General features: G+C 39.3%; 1 protein-coding gene across 1 annotated transcript in view; it reads right to left on the bottom strand.

The window, feature by feature from the left end:
* Positions 1-22,146, bottom strand: part of PLA2G4A (phospholipase A2 group IVA) — a 166,463-nt gene that overhangs the window by 54,532 nt on the left and 89,785 nt on the right. The window contains exons 8-9 of the mRNA XM_004706661.2: positions 12,636-12,772; positions 353-575 (exon numbers count right to left, since the gene is read on the bottom strand). Coding sequence (XP_004706718.1) covers positions 353-575; positions 12,636-12,772 — 360 coding nt within the window. The remainder of the gene's footprint in view (positions 1-352; positions 576-12,635; positions 12,773-22,146) is intronic.

The raw sequence follows: 22,146 nt of genomic DNA, 5'->3' as shown, positions 1-22,146 counted from the left end.
TTGCATTCTTCCTCTACATCACAAATACTTCCTGTATTCACTTCCTCACCTAGAAAGATGGGTGGGTGGCAACTAACAGGAGTCACAGGGTAATCCTTGCATTTTCCAAAGGAAAAGCAAGCAAATGCCTTCCCCACACGTTGAAACTAGCAAGTAGATTAAGGGGATTTATAAGCATGAGTTTGAGATGTAAATGTAGCTATAATATATGGATAAAGTAAAAGTTCAGTACACATTGTGGAAAGTATAAACTGAGTCAAGGGATTTTCATAAAATGTATCATACTTTCTTTCACTTAAAACATGACATACATTGTTTACTTGAAAGAATTATAGATTTGACTGTAGCTTACATTGTGAATTAGTGTTTCTCCTATTAACATTCCAAATATATCAGTAAAGGTGACAGGTTGCCCAGAGCTTTTCTTCTTCCACAAAGACTCAACATATCTTTTAATCTTCTGCGGTGTGAGAAGTAAAAGGGGATTGTGGCTAACATTTTTCATTAGCTCTTCATTAATCTCCTCTAGCCCTTTTTCTGGAAAATCAGGGTCAGAATATAAAGTAGACATGTACCTGTAAAGAAAATAAAACGTGACAAAGAATAAAGGGTATGCATAAGTGTATTCTCCCCCCAAATAAACACTATCTATGAAAAGAAGCTTTAAGAGAGGATCTATTTGGTTAACTTAACTATCTAACTGAAGATATTAATGTATTTAAATAAAGCATAAGGCTATCAAGTTTGGTAAGATAGAGGGCCAAAGATCAAGAGGACAATCTTCACTGAAATGGATGTGTACAGTGGCCACAACACTGGGCGCCACACAGGACCGGACAATGTTTTGTTGTGTTATACTAGGTTACTGTGAGCCGGGCTGGCTTCACAATAGGAGCACCCACCAATGGAAGAACTAGATCAGAACTGGTCAACAATGGAAGCAAACAGAGAGATTTCAGAGGAAACGTCGTCAGACTCTGTCCATAGAAGTGAGAGTTTCTTAGGCCTAATCCTTATGTCTAGTTCACCGGGGATTCAGCTCACTATTCAACAGCTAGAAGCTGGCGGCACACTGCACTTGAATCGTGTTACCATATGGCTTTGTCTTGATGAAATATTACTCAAATGATGGGATAATCTGAGTGATTACCTACAGTTAGAAAATTATTATGAATGCCAAATTCTCCTGAAAAATGCCTTTTAGGGAATGTGGAGGTGGGTCAGAGAGACTGGCAATTGACCATTTCAATTTCTGGTTACTGTAATTTGTGGATTTTGTTAGTGCTACACAGAATCCCAAGTCTCAACAACTGTGGGCCTCTAAATTTCTGAGCATAACAATATGAAAAGAAATATGGTCATGAAGGCAAAGGGCTCTTTGTGAAGCCTCTTAGCTACCAACGATTGCCACTATGTAACATCATGTAATAGACCATAAATATTCAGTGAATGTCCTCCTACCTGTGAAGCAATACCTGTAACACTGTAGTGCTCATAATGTGCATTGATTATTTCTTTTTTTCTCTTAATATATTATGAACTTCCAGAGGAAAAGAGCTTTATTTATACACTTGTTTGTTCGTTTCAGAATCAAGTAAGTGCCGGGCATTGCCAAATGCATTGCATTGAAAAACATTTATTCTCCTCTTTCCTTGGAACTCAAATCAAAATGCCTATCATACAGGATTGTCTCCCTTAAATGTGGATAAAATTGATTATTTGGGCATCTCTGCTCACTTCTAGGTATTTGATGTACTAATTGTTCATATGTTTTTGCCTTAGAAAAATAAAACTGGCTTTCAATTCAATTTTAATATATTGATAAGGAAAGAGAGGATTGGTGAAGTTCAATAAATTGCTTCAAGTTCCCACAATTAATAATTGCAGAATTAGGATTTTAACATTGTCTTCTGCTAGTGGATACATTTTATTTTTTTAATCTTTCATAAAGACTTTGTTTTAGAAATCAGCTTATTCTCAAATCAAATAAACTCACTGCTGAATGACCAATTCCAACTCATACATAAGATTTCCAGGGCAGTAAATCTTTACTGAAGCCAAATATCTCATCTGTCTCTCACTGAGTATCTAGTAGAGTTGAATCACTAGCCTTGTGGTTAGCAGTCTAAGATATATCTGGCAGTTCCAATAGAGTTCTAAATGGAGACAAATTGAGGATAATGACAAGTTAAGAAATGGAGAGTGACAATAGACACAAAATTGAATCTGTGCTCAGTGTGTGTGTGGGGTGCAGGGAGGATTCAAATCCTTAAAATAGCTTTGTAGGACTGTGTTAGGTCAGGTGGACTAGAGAAACAAATCCAAGTAATTTATATATGTGCAAAAAAGAACTTTATATCAAGAATTAATTGTATATCAAGAAAACATTCCAACCCTCTCCAAATCAAGTCGATAAGTCGGATACTAGTCCATAAATCCCTGTTCAGACTCACGAAACTACATACAATGATGCAGAATGCAGGAACATCACTGGCTGGTGGGTACAAAGTTGTGTGGATCCAATGGAGCCGTTTATCACAGGGCTCTGGCAGCAGTCAGGGGCAGCCAGCAGGAAGGACAAGAGAGAGGGAAGTTCCCAGGCCTTACTTATGAGAAGGCCACATCCACATGATGTCACCGTCAGGCTGTGACTTGGTTGACACACTAAACACCACCCTTACACTTTGATCTGTCTTCAAGTTGACATGAAACTATGAAACGATGACAAGGACCAACTGAATTTCTAAATGTTTGCACAAGGATGTGACACCAGTTACACTGAAATTGACTCAACCACCAAATGTCTATCAAAATACAGTTAAGACACACGTAAGCCATTCAACCTTATAATTAGCTCTAAGTAAATCACGTGATTCATCCAAATCAGCAATGATCTGGTTTCCTGGTCCTACTCATCCTTCATTCATAAAATATGAAGTTGTATAATCATGTCAGCGGCTTATTTTTAAGCACAATATAATAATGGGAAAATAAAACACTCTTTTGAGCCCCTCCACCCCGGGGTGGTTAATTCTGAAAATATTCAGGAAATTGTTCATTCTTTATTGGAACAGTGAGGAGAAAATGTTGACTGGTGTTGTACAAAGAATAAAACTGCTTCCAAGGACCATTACAAAACTTAAATACAGCCTATGGCTCATGCCTTGAAAATCTGTAAGTTACAGCATGAGTTTTTTTAAAATATCATTTCAAGTTTCATTGTTTTTGCTTTTGTCTTTAATGTATGCAATTTTGTATTCCAATAGCAGTCAAAACCAAATGTACTATTGTTGGATTAATTCCAACTCAGGTCAATGCTGTAGGACAGAGGGGAGCTGCCTACTATGGTTTCCAAGTCTATACATCTTCACAGCAACAAACTGCCACATCGTTCTCTTATACAACAGCCAGTGGGTTTGAACCACTGAGTTTCCAGTGAGCAGTCAAGCACTTTAACCATCGAACCATCAGGGCTCCTTCTTCTTCTTCTTTTTTAAGGTTTCTTACATTACACTAAATTAGTTTTTGTTTAAAAAAAAAGTGCTTTCATTGGGAGCTCTTACATCTCTTACCACAATCCATACATTCATCCAGTGTGTCAAGCACATTTGCACATATGCTGCCATCATCATTTTCAAAGCATTCTCTTCCCACTTAAGCCCCTGATATCAGCTCCCTATTTCTTCCCCTTCCCTCCCCCGCCCGCCCTCTCTCATGAACCCTTGATGAGTTATAGACTATTATTTTCATATCTTACATCATCCTCCGTTGCCCCTCACGCACTTTTCCATTGTTCGTTCCTCTGGGAAGGAGTTATAAGTTGATCCTTGCGATCAATTGCCCCTTTCTCCGCTGCCCCCCCACCCCCCCTAATCCTCTTGGTATCTCTACTCTCATTGTGGGCCCCGAGGGGTTTATCTATCCTGATTCTCTGTGTTGTGGGCTCTTATCTGTAGCAGTGTGCATGTTCTGGTCTAATCCGATTTGTAAGGTAGAATGGAGGTTATGATAGTGGGGAAGGAAGCACCAAAGAACTAGAGTAAAGTTGAGCATTTTTTTCGGTCCTATACTGCACCCTGACTGGCTCATCCCTTCCCTGTGACTGCTCTATGAGGGAATGTCCAATTGTCTACAGATGGGCATTGGGTCTCCACTACAAACCCCCTCCCCCCATTGATATTGGGTATGATTTTGTTCTGGGTCTTACATGCCTGGTACCTGATCCCATTGACACCTCATGATCACACAGGCTGGTGTGCTTCTTCATGTGGACTTTTTTGCTTCTCAGCTGGATGGCTGCTTGTTTATCTTCAAGCCTTTTAGACCCCAGACACTATATCTTTTGATAGCTGGGCACCATCACCTTTCTTCACCACATTTGCTTATGCACCCATTTTGTTTTCAGCAATCATGTCAGGTAAGTGAGCATTACAGAATGCCGATTGTTAGATCAAAGTATTCTTGTGTTGAGAAAGGACTTGAATAGAAGCCCAATGTCCATCTGCAACCTTAATTCTTAACATATAGATATGAGTACATAGTTTTATTCCCATCTCATTATATATATATAATATATATATTTATATATGTACATGCCTGTATTTAGACCTCTGTAAATGCCCTTTGCCTCCTGATTCTTTCCTCTATTTCCTTCCCACCATCATGTTCGGCCTTCATTCGGGTTTAGTAATTCCTCACTGCTACATTGCCCTTGATTAAGCCCAACTAGGTATCCTACGCCCTTCTCTCCATTGATTTTAGTTCACTGTTGTTCCCTTGTTGCTGCGTTGGTCCCCCCACCCCATCACTTCCTTTCTCCCACCTTCCTTTCTCCCTCCCGGAATCATTGGTCCCATTCTGTTCATCTCTGAATTATTTATCCCAACTATATTATCTAGATAGACATGCAGATACATTAATAAGCACTAAAACCAGGCAAAGCCAAATAAAACAACAAAGGAAGTCAAGACCAACAAAACAATAACAAAACAGCAACAACAAAAGAAAGCCACTGACAAAAATGGAAAAGCCTGTAAATAGTTCAAGGTCTGTTTGTTGGCCTTTATGAGTGTTTTCCAGTTGAGCCTGCTGGGGTGCCCCTCTGTCTCCAAAGTTTATTGTTGGTATTGCCTGGGGATTTCATCACTTTGCTCCCCTTGCTGCTCTGTTGCATGTCCTTAGTCTTTTGCCCCAGCACAATGGGCTCAGATTGGGCACCATACCTGCACTGTATCTCCAGTGTTGTCCCCGCAGTGCTATAGTTTAGTCAGGGATGTTGGTTCTCGTGGTGGGGTTGGCCTTATGGTCCTCTCCGTGCAAGCTGTCTGCTCCAAGGAGGAGTATCGTCCTCGGGGCTTGGATGTCCTCCCCTCCCTCTCCATCCCTTTTTGTTCCTCCCCCACCATGTGCTCTTATCAGACACACGGGCTCCTTCTTTATGATAAATGGCATGATTGTGTTCTTTAAATAAGGAGTCGAATAAAATAAGTAAAACAAACAAAGACTTAGTATCAGTAGAAATATGTCTAGTCACAGAGTATATAATTTATTGCCAAGTGTAAGGAAACGATATGATCATTCTGTTATTGGTAGTTGCCATGCCTTATCATTCAGTAGAATAAAGCAATTCTTCATATCTCACTAAATTGTAAGATTGCCAATTTCAATCTATATTCATCTGGTCTTTACTCAACTTATCATTTGGATGAATATTTCTGCTGCTACTAGCAAATTTTAGTGTTTACTCCTTCTTTCCCTTCTTCCAAAGTTAACCACTGGTTCTAGATCAAGAAAATCTTCTGGGGGCAGAATGCTTCTCACCATCTAAGCCTGTACCACACTCTTTCAAGAAATTCTCCTTTTTCTTTCCATAGAGAACAGTTATAATTTATTTCTACTCTCCAAAAGTCCACGTGAACTTACCCACCAGGATTCAACTTCTTGCTCTCTTTCTTCCCCTCCCATGAAGTAAAAGACCTGGCACTAAAAGTGCTGGTAAGGGACAAAAATTGAGGATAACTTCACCATTTGCATCAGGTAAATCCTCTCTGGTTGTCTGCCATTTATGAGTCTGCTTTCCTCAAGATTGGCAAGTGTGACATGGACAGCCTTTTCATGGTGTCATTGTAACAACGGCCAGGACTTGGGCTTTCGTTTGGAAGGAGCGGGCACGATGAGCAGCTTTGCCTTCCTTGGTTCCTTGGCTGTACCAAGAGAGCTGATGCAGAATGCTACCCTCCGATTCCTAACTGTCCTGTCACATCTAATTTTTCACCACTTTACTAATAAATGACATCCAATAAAACTACCCAAACTGTAAACAAAGTACCATACACACAGGAGCACAGCTCTAAGGGGTAAGGGATCCTAGCAGCACAATGGATAAGCTCTCAACTCTTAACCTGTTAACAGACAGGTCTTTGACTCAAACGTAGTATTCATTTCAAAAGAAAAAAAGATCTAGTGATCTGCTCCCATATAGATTACATTCTAGAAAACTTGATGGGGCAATTCTGCTCTGCTATTATGAGTCAGAATCAACTTGATGTTAAATAGCTGTAAGGGGTTAACTAAATAATGTAAAGGTTGTAACTGAATGTCCCTATAAAGAAAAGGTTTGCTTCTGATTTCTTCACTCTCTTAATGTGATGGAGCACCTCATTCTCTTAGTGTGTGAAAGTGTGTGAGTGTGAAAATTAAATGGGTACATCAGGCCAGAGGGCAAGGACTTCCCATGCAGGTTATAGACTTTACCAGTACCAGGGCCTGAGTTTTCTCTGGGCTTGCTGAATCAGAAACTTCAGGGGCAAACACTTAGAATTTCAGTGTTTAAAATTGCCACATGTGGTTCTTGTATACCACTAAGATTTAGAATGTCTAGAAAGATCCCTGGCATTGGAGACATAAACATCTTTAAACTCTAAAGAAACCACGATCTTAATTTTTTTCATAAAATTCAGTTATATATATGAGCTAGCATTCAGTCATTAACAAATACTATCTATGGGCAAATCAGGCACTGTGCTAAGACGGAAAGATTCATTAGTGACAGAACTCCAACCTCAATCTCCGTATCTCCAATATATAGCTTGATATTTTAAAAGAAGCCTGTCATTTCTTATATGCTAATTTATGTTGAAATGGTGTCTTTTTTCAGTGCTTGAGAATTATTCAGACATTTTATGGTAAATTTTCATTCTCAGATTCCCTTAGTTTAATGAATTGAACTGATTCTATCAGTTTCATGAATTGAACCCTATTTGCATCGAAGCAGTTTTTAGGTGGGAACGCCATACAAACAAAGATGAATAGTCAATAGCTCCTTAGATCAGAGCCCTGTTATGCTGAGGAAGGGAGTCTGCTAAACTCAGCAAGAGAAAACAAGTTGCTGTCATGATTCTCACAGTTTACTCCTGTCTCTTCTCCAGGTTGCCTAAAGCTTTTATTTAATGAACAAGTATCAAAAAATAATTCCAGAAGTAATTACCATAAAGGTAATAGCAGTTAAAAGAAAGCTTGTGTCCAACATAAAATTCAATTTTGTGATCTTAGAAAACTTTCTGGGAGGTCTAGGGATTCTCCAGAAATGTCCGTATTACTTCATTCTTGCCAAATAATGGTCATGTATCAGCAGAATATTAAAACTTACACAACACAGAAGTGTAATTTGTTTTTCCAAGTCCTTCCGATTCCTTCCTTTGAACTTTTTACTGTCTCACCTACACTTTTCAAGAGATTGTTAATATGAGTCACCCTGACCACCATTTCTTCTGTCTCAGGAAGTGACTCTTCTTCATAGTTAATCCTTTCAAAGGTTCTTATTTCTTATCTTAGGATCCTTCTATTTCTTATTTTATATCTACCCCGGTATATACTATTTTCTTTATCTCTGACTTGTACAAAAATGGTGGTTTCTCAAGCTCTAAAAAAAACAACAACACACAAATAAAAACACTTTATTGGATTCTATATTACTTTTAAATAATAATTCAGTCTAATTCTTGATCTTTTAAACCAAATTGCTTAAAATAATCATTTTTGTGGTAGCTGCCTACTAGATGACTTTGAACTCATGCCGATCCCTGGGCGATACTGCAGTTCATTTGGCTTTCACGGACAGACCTGTGGCACCTGTGATTGAGGTGCACTGGTCAAAACGAGAACAGGTATCACACATGAAAGGGGAGAAGTCTAACCCTGACCCACCGCTGCCCTCTGTTTAAAACATGCCGCCCTGGGGTTCAGTTTTCTACCTCTCCCACTGTTGCTTTCCATTCATTTCTTATTCCTTGCCGTCTCATTAAGAAAAGGATATTTTATTTACTTTGCCTAGTGTTCTTACTAAAACCAATACTTTGCAAACCCAGTCCCTCACTCAGTGTCTCACAGTCTTACCTTATTAAAATACCCACTACTTTGGAAAACATTGTCCATCCACTCAACCTCTGGATTTCATCTCTCTTTTTTTTTTTTTTGTCTCTGATGGCTTCTTTGCAGTGTGCGTTAAAGCCCTGCTTTCATGGTCTGTGTCTCGTGGGATGTGCTGGAGTCCACAGATGCTCACAGATGGTATGGCGTCATTAGTTGAGGTCAAGTCCATTTCAACTCATGACAACTCCAATCCACAGTTTTCTTCACATGATTCAGCGTCACTGATTACTTTTTTCAGCATTCAGATTGAAAAAATATGACGAGAGGATATAAACCTTGTTGCACAATTTTTCTGATTTAAACCCTTCCGTTGCTCTGTTCACACAACTGCCTGTATACATTCTGAACGAGCAGTGAACAGTTCTGTAACTCCCGTTTTTTTCAAGGTGGCCCACAGATTAGGGTTCACACAGTCAAATGATGAACATAAGGAAACAGCTTTCTGGCATTCTCTGATTTCAGCCAAGATCTCGCTGACATCAGCATTGATACCCCGTGTTCCACGTCTTCTCTCTCTCACCTTAACCTCAGGCAGTTTCCTGTCAATGGACGGCTGCAACCATTGTTGGATGATCTTAGGCAAAACTTTACTTGCTTTCAATCTCAATGATCTAGTTCTAGTTTGAGCATTCGGTTGGTTCCCCTTTCTTTGGAATGGGCATAAATATGGATCTTTTCCAGTCATTTGGCCAAGTAGCTGTCTTCCCAATTTCCTGGCATAGATGAGTGAGTGCTTCCAGAACTTCTCCGGCTTGCTGAAACATTTCAATGGACAGCCCATTAATTCCTGGAGCCTTGTCTTTGGTCAGTGTATTCAGTGCAGTTTGAGCTGCTTCCTTCGGCATCATTGGTTCTTGCTCATGCACTACCTCCTGAAATGGTAGAATGTCTGCTAGTTCTTTTTGGTACAGTAACTCTGTGTATTCTTTCCATCTTCTCCTGATGCTCCCTACATCACTCAATGCCTCGGGCTGGATTTAAACAGCTAACCTTTTGGCTACTCGTCCAGGACTTAACTCTTTGTACTACCCTCGGACCTTGAAGCTGTATTGGAAAATACCAATCTCACAAATTGAGGAAATTATTAAAGGAAAACATGCAGATAGAACAGAAGGATATAACTGGACCACAATAAGAAGAAAACAATGGAATTAGGACAGAGTAGTCGGAAGATGAAATAGACAAAATAGGCCTGATAGAGGGTTAAATAGAGAGACATGCACATTACATAAAATGTTCACCCTCTCCCTATTACTCCCTAATGAAGTCAAGGAGAACGAGGACTTCAAATGACACCAAAAAACAAAGCAGATATTGTAATAAAGTTCACACAAATATTGGTTTCCCAAGTCACATTAAAGGTATGTTTATACTATGCTGAAATCTTTTAAGTGTGCATGTATAAATGGTGGTCCTTTAGCATTTAAAATTATCTTAATTACAACTTTTTTTTTTCAGAAATCAATCATCTTTTCTGATCCTGACAAGAAAATTTAAGATGCTTCCAAAAATCTGTAACTAAAGCAGTGAGTGCAGCTCTAATCAAGTTTTACATACACAAGTTGGCTTCAAAAAGTTTGTAGAAAAATGCCATTATCTTTTCATTCCACTTATCTGTGAACTTTCGTAAGCCTCTGGCATAACTATACCTGGCAATTATCACTCAGCCCTGTTGTTGGTAGGTGTCACTGGGTTGGTTCTGACTCGTATCGACACAACGTACACCAGAGCATAACATGCCTGGTTCCGTGCCATCCTCACAATTATTGCTGTTTGAGCCTATTGTTGCAGCCACTGTGTCCATCCGACCTCCCGAAGGCTCTTTCTCTGTCACTGGCCCTCTACTTTACCAAGCTGATGCCCTGCTCCAGGGTCTGGTCATGTCTCATAACCGGTCCAAAGTCCATTTCTAATAAGTATTCTGCTTGTATTTCTTCGGAAATAGATTTGTTTTTTTCTTGAGGAAAACAACAGTACTTTGAATATTCCTCTCCAGTACCATAATTCAAATGCATCAATTCTTCTTAGGGAAGATTGAAAGTGCCTAGCCTTTCTTTTCTAGAGGCAAGTAAGCTGTTTGGAATGTGTTTAATAGTGATCTGCAATAGGATATCTAACCAACAACAAACACAGACAAGAAAACCACCGGAAGAACACTAACAAAATGATCGAGTAGGTGAACTCTTCTCAGGGTCCGAGTTATTCCATCACATTCCTCATTAAACAGGCAGGTGCCTGCCCTCTCCTTCAGGGGAAATAATTATGATGGGCTACACCCTTCTTGCAGAAGAGATAAATCATGTTGAGGGTGCAGACAAGGACAGTGCCAACCAGGCTGTAGGTTTTTTGTTTTATAACCAATTAATCTGGTTTTAAAATGTGTAAGAAACCGTATATTCTTAAACTGTGAACTCTCACTTGACTATACAGCTGTTGAAGAGATGGGTGTGGTTTTGTAGGAAGAACCATTTGAATGGGGATCAAAAGGCCTTCAAGGGAATGCTGGAACTACTGGTGATCTTGGTCAAATCACTTGGCTTCTGAACCAAATTGTCTTTAATTAAGAAGTAAATAGACTCAGATCCATCTCACAGTATAAGCTGGCACAGAAACTTTAAAACACTAGAACTATCTAATATCATATTGTGAAAGACGAGCCTTGCCTTGGCTGAATGACTAGAAAAGTTTTTATTCAAAATCTTACACTTTGTAATAAGGTGATATGCCTATTTAACAAGGTGATGGTCTTATTTGAGTATTTGAGGATTTTTTTTAAATTTTCTTATTTGAATTAGGGAACATAAAACATGAGGTCTTCTTTTGAAAATTCTGCATAAATATATTTTTCAAAAGACATATATACAAAGTACGAATATACTTTCTGATATTTTAACTCTTCTTCCAAATTTTGCTGAGATATCATATACTCAAAGGAGTAATTTCATATTTAATTATATACAAACTGGTGACATTTATTGGATTTCTGCATCCAAGGGATATTTTGCTTTTTCTGTGAGCTAAGGTAGCTTGCATTTCATTCTATTTGCCCTACAGAAGAAAATGAATACATAGTGAATCATGTCACCTTAGACGCACCTGCTGAAAGACTACAAATCAGCAAATTATATGAAGATTGCATTAATTATGGGTGGAGTATGTTATTCCATTTCAATGATATTTATCTGGAATTTGTCAGTTGATCTACTCTTAATTTTATATTTCTCCACATTTTAGGTTATAAACCAGTTGAAAAGCAATCCATTTGTGGCACAAATCATAACATTATAAGATACAGAATTGCCTTCAAAACGTTTAAAATCAGATTGTTTCATGAAGTCAGACCTTTCCATAGCATTACATTAATGTCCAGTATTCCGAATGCTCTTTGCCTTCTGAATGTTTTAATTAGATACATCTGATAACCTTTAGAATGAGAAAGCTGAGACTGAAAATGCATACTCATCATCACAAGGGAGAGTTTAGTCAGTTGGCATAACATACTCTAAAAACTCTACATTCTAGTCTGGTGAGGAGTGTTTAAAATCATGTCAGCTTGTTAGAGGCCGTCTAAGAGACAAAGACCGATCTGTACCGGTCCGGAGTAAAAGAGAAAGAAGGGCAGCAACGACACTCAGAAGAAACCAGTCTGTGGAATTAGTAACCTACGTAGCCATGGATCCGGAGATAGGAGGAACTTGATGGTACCTGGCTATCAGTCGTGATCATTCTGACTAAAAGCACAACAAATGCCTAGGACAGAATGGGAGGAAAATGTAGAACAAGACTCAAATTCTTTCTAAAAAGCTAGATTAACTGAACCATTAAACATTAGAGATATCCCCATGGGATTATCTCTATGATATTCTCTTTAAATTTTGTACTGAAAACATACCCAGAGGTCCTAATTCATAAAACTAACTGACTGGCTTTTTTTATAGGTGATATCATGAATGAGTATTCTGCTCCTTGACAAACTCATCTATATGAAACCGAATGGTCGACATGTACCCTGCAGGGAAAATGTGATGGTAAGGACAGGCAGGAGAGCTAGGTAAATGGAAACGGACAGTCACAAAGCGTGAGAACGCTGACACATCATGAGAAATGTACCTGATGTCACTGAAAAATATTTACAGAATTTTGATTTGTTGTGTAAGCTTTCATCAAAGACACGATAAAATATAACTTTAAAAACGCATACTAACCACGTAGATCCAGAGAGACCAGCAATATAAGTAGCACAATCCAAAATCCCAGACTCGTACAGCGCTTTCATCACTCCAGAGAATCCCACCATGGCTCGGAAGCCACCACCTGAGCCCAATATGGCTACCACAGGCACCTGAAATGATGAAATCATGAGCTCACAGATGTAGTAAAAATCATAAATATATTTCCTATTAATCTAAAATTTTTATTGTATATTCAACACTTGCCATAAAATGTTCTAAATTCACTCATACCTTAAAGCTATCCATTTTAATAGGGAATATAGAAAACCTCATAAAAAAAAGTCAGGAATTGAGATTGGTAAGTGAGACAATGTAGAAAGTTACAAAAATGTAAATAATGCCACTCTTCTCACTACTGTGGGTGGGAAATAAGTAACCGAAACCCAACCCACTGCCAACTGGGACTCATGATGCTGAAGCTGTAAGATGGTAAAGCTTTATGGGAGGAGCCATCCTCATTTTACTCCCTCTGAGAGACATGTGGGTTTGAACCACCAACCTTGCCGTTCACAACCCAACAACGCCACCAGGGCTCCTTATTTGGGGGATGGTATATATAGTTATTATCATTTAAACATCTTATTTAATAAATAGATAATGAATTACTGCAATGCTTATTTAAAAAATTTTAAAAACTGTATTTTTCTCCATTCTATTTTTGTTTTGTTTTAATCATTTTATTGGGGGCTTGTACAACTCTTATCACAATCCATACATACATCCATTGTGTCAAGCACATTTGTACATTTGTTGCCATCATCATTCTCAAAACATTTGCTTTCTACTTGAGCCCTTGGTATCAGCTCCTCATTTTTCCTCTCCTCCCTCCCCCCTCATGAACCCTTGATAGTTTATAAATTATCATTATTTTGTCATATCTTACATTGTCCAACGTCTCCCTTCACCCACTTTTCTGTTGTCCATCCCCTACGGAGGAGGCTATATGTAGATCCTTGTAATCGGTTCCCCCTTTCCCATTCTATTTTTAATATGGTAATTATTGATAGATAAAACCCATGTAAACAATGTAGCCTTGGTGTTCGGAGTTTTGATCTGTTTTGGTTTGTTTGAGAGTATAAAGGGCTCCTGAAACCAAAAGTTTTCTAGCTCCTGACCTCAGTTATCAGAGCTGTTGGGAGTGTAATCCAAACTCTCCTAAGTAAATTCCTAGAGGACGAAGCTGTGGGGAGAGACTAGGAAGAGAGCAGACACAAAGTGGGCAGGCAGGTGCGAATTATGCACTGGAGAGGCAGAGGCTGATGTACTTAACTTGCTGGCATGAGGAAAAGCCTTTCATTTGACATTGTTCTCCACTAACAACAATTATCTAGGAAGAATTTGTAATTGCAGCAAAAGACAGAGCATACAGGAAGCCAAACCTTTGTAAGAGATGAAGCAAACAAAGTCATGTGAAGGGACAGTAGCAACTCTTCTGAGTGAAGATGCTGCGATTGGATTGTCAAAGATGTATGTGCTACCAAAATAATAGTTAGTCTAGTGTTAAACAGCTTTTGCTTCCTTTTCCATTGCTGTTTTTCTCCGTTTTATTTTGTTATTGTTGTTAATTTTGTTGTTGTTATTGTTTTTCTGAATATGAAATCGAGGATACGTAAAACTATAGAGAATTCCTGGATTCACAATTTCTTGGAGGGGGGTATGGCAGGAGGGTTGAGGGGGGGTCTGGAGCTAATAATGATGAGTACAAGAGTGAAGAAAATGTTCTAAATCATAGTGATGATGGTACAACCCTTACTATGATTGAATTATTGAATTGTCTGATTTGTCAATTATATGCCAATAAAGCTGTTTGTTTTTTAAAGAAAGAAAGCAGAAAAGAAAAGGAAAATAACAAAATAATAGTCATATTATATTCAGGCTAATTTTATAAATTTGTAAGACATTTAATTCTCAACATGCACAGATAAAGGCAAATACTTTTGGTAGTTCATATCTCTAATAGTCAGCTTTTGTTTTCACCTGAGAGACATCAATGGAACACACTGCTAAAGTATAGCTAAGTATTTAAGAAGCTAAATGAAATCAAGATACATTTACAAGTAGAATCTTTAACACTTGGTGACCCATCTGATGTTAGCAAAAACAAAACAAAAACTGAAGGAATGTGGTCGAACCATTGATGTTTCTGACTTGGGTCATTAGCTGGTGGTGCCACCATAGCCCAGAAAATGAACACAAGTCAGGGGGCCAGGGTGCAGTTGAAATACTTCAGAAATGCTGAATGCACAGCATGAATGTATTGTGTCCAAATAGGTGAGACCCGACCCAGAAGTACCCATTATATAAGTCATAAAACAGGTGGCAGTGAGATCATAGAACTCTTTATTATAACAAAAACATCAAAATGTAAAGCTACTGCATCTTCACCTCTGCTCCATCTAGGTCTCTACAGTTCTGAAGGCAGTGTTTCCACCTCTCTAACCCTTCCCTGAAGAATTACATACTCTGATTTATGCCTCATCAAAATGACAATTTGAGCATCCTCGGGGGACACAAAGCATGGTCCATTACTGTTCCTTGAGTTTGGAGACCAAAAAGAAGCCCGATGAAGCAATAGCAGGCCTGTAGGATGGATCGAGAAAGGTTTCCCAATGAAATTCTCATAAGACAGTCTTGCTAGCCTTGAAGAATGAACAGGTACATGTTGTGATGGGAGAAAAAATCGCTCAAATCAACTCTCTTGACTGTTATGTCAACTGCAGTTTTGTTTGCTAAAAACACTTTTATAATAAGCCTGCATGAATGCCTGTGTCTTTATTAAACACATAAATTATGTTACTTAATATGCCCCTCTCAAAAAGAAGTCATTATTATTTCACTTTATCAAATTCATTAAACTCATGCAATATTTTGCCAACATACAGAGTGTTGATAAACAGAAGGACTACAAATAAACCGAGGTGTGAATGACATCAAAATTCATCCTGCTCTACTTTGTGTTTGCACATTAAGGAAGGAACAACCTTTACTGGGAAAATATTTCATCTTTAGCCAAACTATCTTCAAAGCCCATATATCCCTCCAATACACAAGTCCATGTACACCTCAGCACTAACACGGAAAGTTCCAAGAGGATGAAGCTGTCGGGAGAGACAAGGAAGAGAAATGACTACTAAATTTAGATGTTCTAACAACTTCTAAAAAATAGACTTGATTCTGAAATGACTTGCAAAGAAATAGCTGGAGTGTAAGTTTGTAAAATCCGGTTGTTGATCCTGGCTCAAATCAGAAAACAAAAATTGTTGACAGATTTAAGTCAGAAGTATTTAGATCTAATAGCACTTCTATTTGCATGTATAGTTATATTAATGGTAATTTAAACTTCTCTCAGATGATTATGGAAAATGAATACTTACCAAAAATATTGTTCAATCTATATAGCAAACTGTTTTAATATATGGATATTCCCATATTCTTCATTTTCTCCTCTGAAAAGATAATTCTGCAATTCTCAAGGACTTTTTTTTTTCATGAATTTTAAGATCTGACGGTTAAAAAAGATATCTGTCTCCTGGTACCATTTCATGTTGTAAAGCGGCAAAATAAGTCTATATAATCACCCTCTGTTTATCGTTGTATAGATTAACATAAAACAGAAGTATAATTCAAAACGACATAAGAAGCATTCAAATTTGCTTCCCTGCCTCATCATTAGTATCACAGAGAAAGTTTCTGAGACTGTGAATCTTTAGGGAAGCAGACGGCCTTATCTCTCGCCAGCAGAGTGCCTGTGGCTGTGCAATGCTGAACTTGCGGTAAAACGCTGAAGGCCCAGCGCACAGTGTCACCAGGGCTCCTTAGTATCACAGACAAACAATCCTAATCGTTTTTATTACTGTGTGGTTACTTTATCGGTTATCATCTACATGGTGTTCCTTCTTCCCCCCTCACTGTTAAGATCGGGCACAAAATGAGACAGATGATGCTGATTACTAATCCTGCACACGGTAGAATCTGTCCCTGTGTTATTGTTCTAGTTGGTACGCAAGTCGTGTTCCTGTGCATTTGCAGAAAAAATGCTGAACAATGTTAAAGTAAGACCCTTTCTACTTTCAATTTTTCCAAAAGTCAATTTCCCAAAGTGTTCTAGCATAAACCTAGAACACCTAAAGACGCTTGCAAAGAAGTGTCTGAGCTCTACTTTTATAACTCCCACTTGACCACCTCCTGCCGACCTCGAAAGGGGTTGGCAAATTGAATTAGAATTAGAGAACCTCGCCTTAATGTCAGAGAACAACAACAACCACAAAAATATTTTCAAATAAAATAAATATATGAGTATAATAGTGATTGACCCAATACTAGAACTGTTTGGGGGCTTTGAATTGCTTGCTAAATTGCTGGTGTGTTTTCACAGTATCATCAAAAGCATATTTTGAAGTGTGAAAATTGTATGTCCTATGCCTCCTGTACCCTTTACCCAGCACCAGAGTTCCTAGAGATGTTTAAGAATTTAGGCAATTTCTGTTAAAGGATTTAGGTAATTCCTTTGCAGCGTACAAAAGCAAAAAAAATCAACAACAGCAAGAGCAAAAGCCGTGGGTTCATTGACTTGCCTTCTTTGCAACAGGAAGTATTAGAAGAATGTCACGTGTTCATTTCAGTTCAACTTCTACATTTTTTGGCCATTAGATTTATAGTTTCACATACAAAATTTAAAAAATGAGTTTAAATAGAATTAAATATATTATTGTTATTGAACCATCATTTTTATTTGACGATCAGCCCTTCGTCGATTCTAAGCGCAGTCAAGATAACTCCTACTCACCAGCGCTGTGTACAAAAGAACGTAACACTGCCCAGTCCTCACCATCCCTGTCACGGTCAGAGTTGAGCCTGGGCAGTTGAGACAGTGTCGAGAGTCTTCCTCTCGGTCTCTTACCACCTACTTGACCAGCAGGGGTCCCTGTCAAGGACTGGTCTCTCCTCTCTAGAACGTCTCCCAAGGATGTGAGCAGTCCGTATTTCTAAGGAGCGATCGATTCGGCTGTGCTTTGCCCAAGGCAGATTTGTTTCTTCTTCGGGAAGTTCATAATATTTTCAATAACGTCTTTCATCAATAACATAATTCAAATAAATCGATTCTTCTCCATCCTCACTCTCATTGAGTCAATTCTGACGCACACTGACCCTCACACTGAAAGGCACCCTATTCCTTAGAATCAAGGATGGCAAGACTTCATCTCCTGTACTTTGAACGTGTTCTCAGGAGAGCTATCCCTGGAAAAGGATATTCTACTTGGTAAAGCAAAGGGGCAGTGACAAGCCTTCAACAAGGCTGTTTGATACTGTGAAGTCAGCAGTGGGCTCGAGCATCAGAATCATTGTGGGGATGGAGCCAGAGCAGGTGGGGTTTTGTTCTGTGTACATGGGGTCATAACGAGTTGGACCAGACTTGATAGCAACCAACAACAACAAGAATTTCTTCTCTAGTCTTTCTATTCATTGTCCAGTTTTACATGCACCTGAGCCTATGGGCAATAGACCAGCGCAGCTTGAACCTCTACCTTTAGTACTATGGATCCTCACATATGCTGCCTTTTGAACTAGTTGACGCTGCACAACAAAAAACTGAAGCCAACATAGCATCTGTCCCCAGATTTCTACTTCCTCCTTGCTCCGGATCTGTGTGTACTTGTTTGTCTCCCCTTGGATCCTGAAACAGCTCTGTAAGGTACCGTGGCCTTTTGGTCCTCTCGCATTGGATAATCTTCCTGATCCCCATGCAGGCCTCTTGGACATCTACTCTCTAATTCGGGGTCCGACTCTGGTTTATTTCTTGGGTGTTCACATCCCATCACTAACTACTTCACAGGAGAAAAAATCCAGCCCTACCTCGTAAATCTTTGAAAGAACTTGTAGTCCCACAACTGCTCAATTCAACTTCTTGGGTTCCACCATTATAGACATCTACACTGCCCTTCAACATTTACAATTTTACAGGGAAATCAGAATTATTTTTACTCCTATAAAGAACTATGGGCTCAGAAACCTATAGGAGTAGTTCTACTCTGTCCTATGGAGCGCTGTGAGTCAGTATTGACTCGATGGCAATGAGCTTGGTTTTTGTTTCAGTGGTCTACAAAGTGGTATAGTCAAAAGAAAGGTAGAATTGAGAAGTACAATACTGTAGGTGAAGGAGACAGTACAAACATAGAAATCATTATTAGTAACAAACTTACTATTGCCTCCTTCAGAAGCCATTTTTCCTTCTTACTTTACTCATGTAAATCATGGAAGGCCCAATTTATACTTTTACTTTCATTCAAACCTATCACTTTGCTTAATCTTAAATATTAACTATCCATAGAGACTACTTTGAAGGAAGTATTTTCTCTTTTACTTCCTGATGAACGTTGGAGTAAGATTTCCTTCTCTCATTTCCCCACAACTTTAATTCCAGATATTAGTCCTTCACCTTTGCGGTCACACAGTAGGGAGCGACTTCTCACTTCAGGAAAAAACAAACAACATAAAGCTCACGGCCCTGGGGTCCATTCCACCTCCCAGAGACAGAAACTGGAGAACTGCATGTCCCCAGCAGTTAGTTTAAAAATCCATTACCGTGAAGCTGTGTCTGAACAGCTCCACAGGTTTCTAAAATGGTCATTTTTATAGAAGTAGATTGGCACCTTTCCTGGAAACCGTGAGTTCTGTCTTTCTTTTGGTTAACAGTCAAGAGTTTATCCACTGCACCATTCGTGGTCCTTAGAGCCATTTTAGAACAAGAAAAATTAAAATCATGGACTCTGAACAATGAAATGTGCTAAAATTCCCCATATACAAAGCAGTATATATTTTTATCATATAAACCTTGCAATTCTTATTCACAGAGAAATTTCTCTATAGACATTACTATTCTAACAAGAAGTTTGGTTGTAAGATTTGAGGTTCACAGTAACAAGAAAAGAAAGGGGAAAAGAAAAAAAATGTGATTGGAAGCAATTCCTTCAAGTGGACTCATGGACCATGGGAAATGACAATGATTGAAAAGAATTGTTTTAGAAGCAGGTCTGAGAAAATTCCAATTAGTTCCACCTAGGACAAGAAATTACATATTCTAGAAAAACGTCCCTCCACGTGATTAAAATCAATAAATTTCAAAATATGCTGTCTGTAGGAGATCCCTGACGCGGTGACACAGTGGCCTGCAAACCACAAAGGCAGCAGTTCAGAATCCCCAGCCACTGCGTGATCGAGAGATGAGGCTTTCTGCTCTCGGAAAGAGTTAGGGTCTCAGAAAACTACAGGGACCGTTCGACTCTGTCCTGTCGGCAGCTATGAGGCAGAATTACTCGATGGCATTGAGTCTGGCTTTTGGTTTGAGTCTTTAGGAGAATAGACACCTGGGTTATTAGAATCCTAATTAATTGGCGTAGTCTCCAGACTGGAAAACTGAGGTGTTATCAAATGTGACCATTTTTTGCACTGGGGAGTTACGTCACAGAATATGAGGATAAAAGGGTAGTCTAAACTAAGAATACCAGTTGTTGGGTTGATTCTGACTCAAGGCCACCACATGTGTGTCAGCAGAAAACTTTGCCCATGAAATTTTCAACGGCCGAGTTTTTGGAAGCACGTCTCCAAATCTTTCTTCCAAGGCACCGCTCAGTGGGCTAGAACCTCTTAACTTCCAGTCAATCACGTTTAATCATCAGTATCACCCAGGGTTTAAAACTCGTATGCTTATATTTCCAAAATGTCAGTCATTGAGAAAAGCTAAGGAAATATAGTTACACTCTGACAACCATGGGGTCACCATGAGCCAGAATGGGCCCAACAGCAACTCCGGAGCCCTGGTGATCGACTAGGTTACGTCCTGAACTGCTAACCAGGTCGGAAACCCAGCCTCTCTGCAGGCTTTCTTCTCCAGGAGTCACAGCCTGAAACCCACAGGGTGCAGTTCCACCGTGCCCTGTAGGGGCACTATACATGGAAATGACCCGATGGCAGTGCAAACTACTCGACATTGTACCAAATGCTTCATAAGCATGGGCACTCACTTTGTAGCCCAAATAAGAAGTATTATCTACATTTTATAAGCCATACTGCGAGGTTAAGCAATGCAGCCAGATGCACACAAGTTGGGTATGAATTTCTACAATCCCTACAGTTCAACATTGAAATTCAGCACTGCGGTTCTAATCTGGTGCTGTCGGACGGAAAACTGTCTGAGAGCAAGACAAGAGCCATCTCCGTGTTCAAACTTAATAGCCGTCATTTACTTTCTTTCCACAGATACCACACCGCTCACGTTTCCACACTTCAGGGAGGCCAGCTGGCCAGTACCGAATCGAAAGTGACAATCTTGGCAAGGAGCAGGGAACGTAAGGACAGAAGGGTCACGTGACCCAAGATTAAACTTAAAGTGGAAGAAATGCTGGGTTTTTTTGGTTGTTATGGGAATGGGTGGTGTTAAACACGTGTGTGTTTTTTTGCGGCCAAGAGAAAACAAGAAATCCTAGGAATGACTTCATAACATATGTTAAATATTTTTCAAGGATATCCCAGCGAAGGCAAACTTGCTCATTTCCTGTCTGCTGTCTAAAAGTCAGTATATCATCATTTACATGAATATTAAGTCAAACTCTATCTTCCCAAGAAAGCCTACTACTATTCATTTCCACAAATAGAAGACTGCCTGGGAGCTCTAGGACCTACAGTGGCAATTGTTCTGCTTTTCCTGGCGGTGGTAAGTTGAGAGGACCTCTGGTCGTTGGCTGCATTGGTTACTTTGTGGGCTGCTGGGACAAGATTAGCAATGTGAAGCCCCCCGTCACTCCCGAGGATAAAGATACTCCTGTGAACATAAGCAGCCTTAGATGCCTTCAAGGGCAGTTCCTATAGGGTACCTCCAGGGCCGTGAGTTTATATTGGATATATATCATTTGATATTGTCACCACAGTCATCACATGCACAGCTCAGTCGCATTAATTATGTTCATCATATTGTTCAACCATCCATTGTTCCCTTCCCCAAATTTTATCATCATCCATCATCCACAACAGAAGCTCAGTGGTCCTCAATCATGATTCTCCCTTTTCCTCTCCCTCCCACTGACCGCATCTGCCATTTGAAAAGAAGAATCTAATCACAGGTACCAGCTAGGCACTTGCACCAGGATGTCCCTACTACATTTACAATGCTATAGTCCCAAAGTGGATCTTCTCCGCATCCAAACCTCTCCTCAACCGGGAGTCCCAACTAACAAGTCAATATTGCTGATTCTGTTTGGAGACCCTGTTGTCTCTCTTTAGTTAACACATCCCACGACTGCAAAGAGAAACAACTGTCTCTATCTGAGCCCTCAAATGTAGCTTGGTTTGTGTTTTAGTTTCCTGCCATACCACCATGCCGCAAAGCAGGTGGCTTTAAAGAACAGATACTTATTTTCTCACAGTTATGAAAACTAAATGGGCAAATGAAAGCCTCGCTCCTATTGATTTCTTCTGGGAGCTATGAGAT

Source organism: Echinops telfairi, unplaced genomic scaffold (assembly GCF_000313985.2).
Source record: "Echinops telfairi isolate 266 unplaced genomic scaffold, ASM31398v2 ScPeMD7_7424;HRSCAF=8462, whole genome shotgun sequence".
Classification (NCBI taxonomy): Eukaryota; Metazoa; Chordata; class Mammalia; order Afrosoricida; family Tenrecidae; genus Echinops; species Echinops telfairi.
This window is presented reverse-complemented; position numbering and strand designations above follow the sequence as displayed.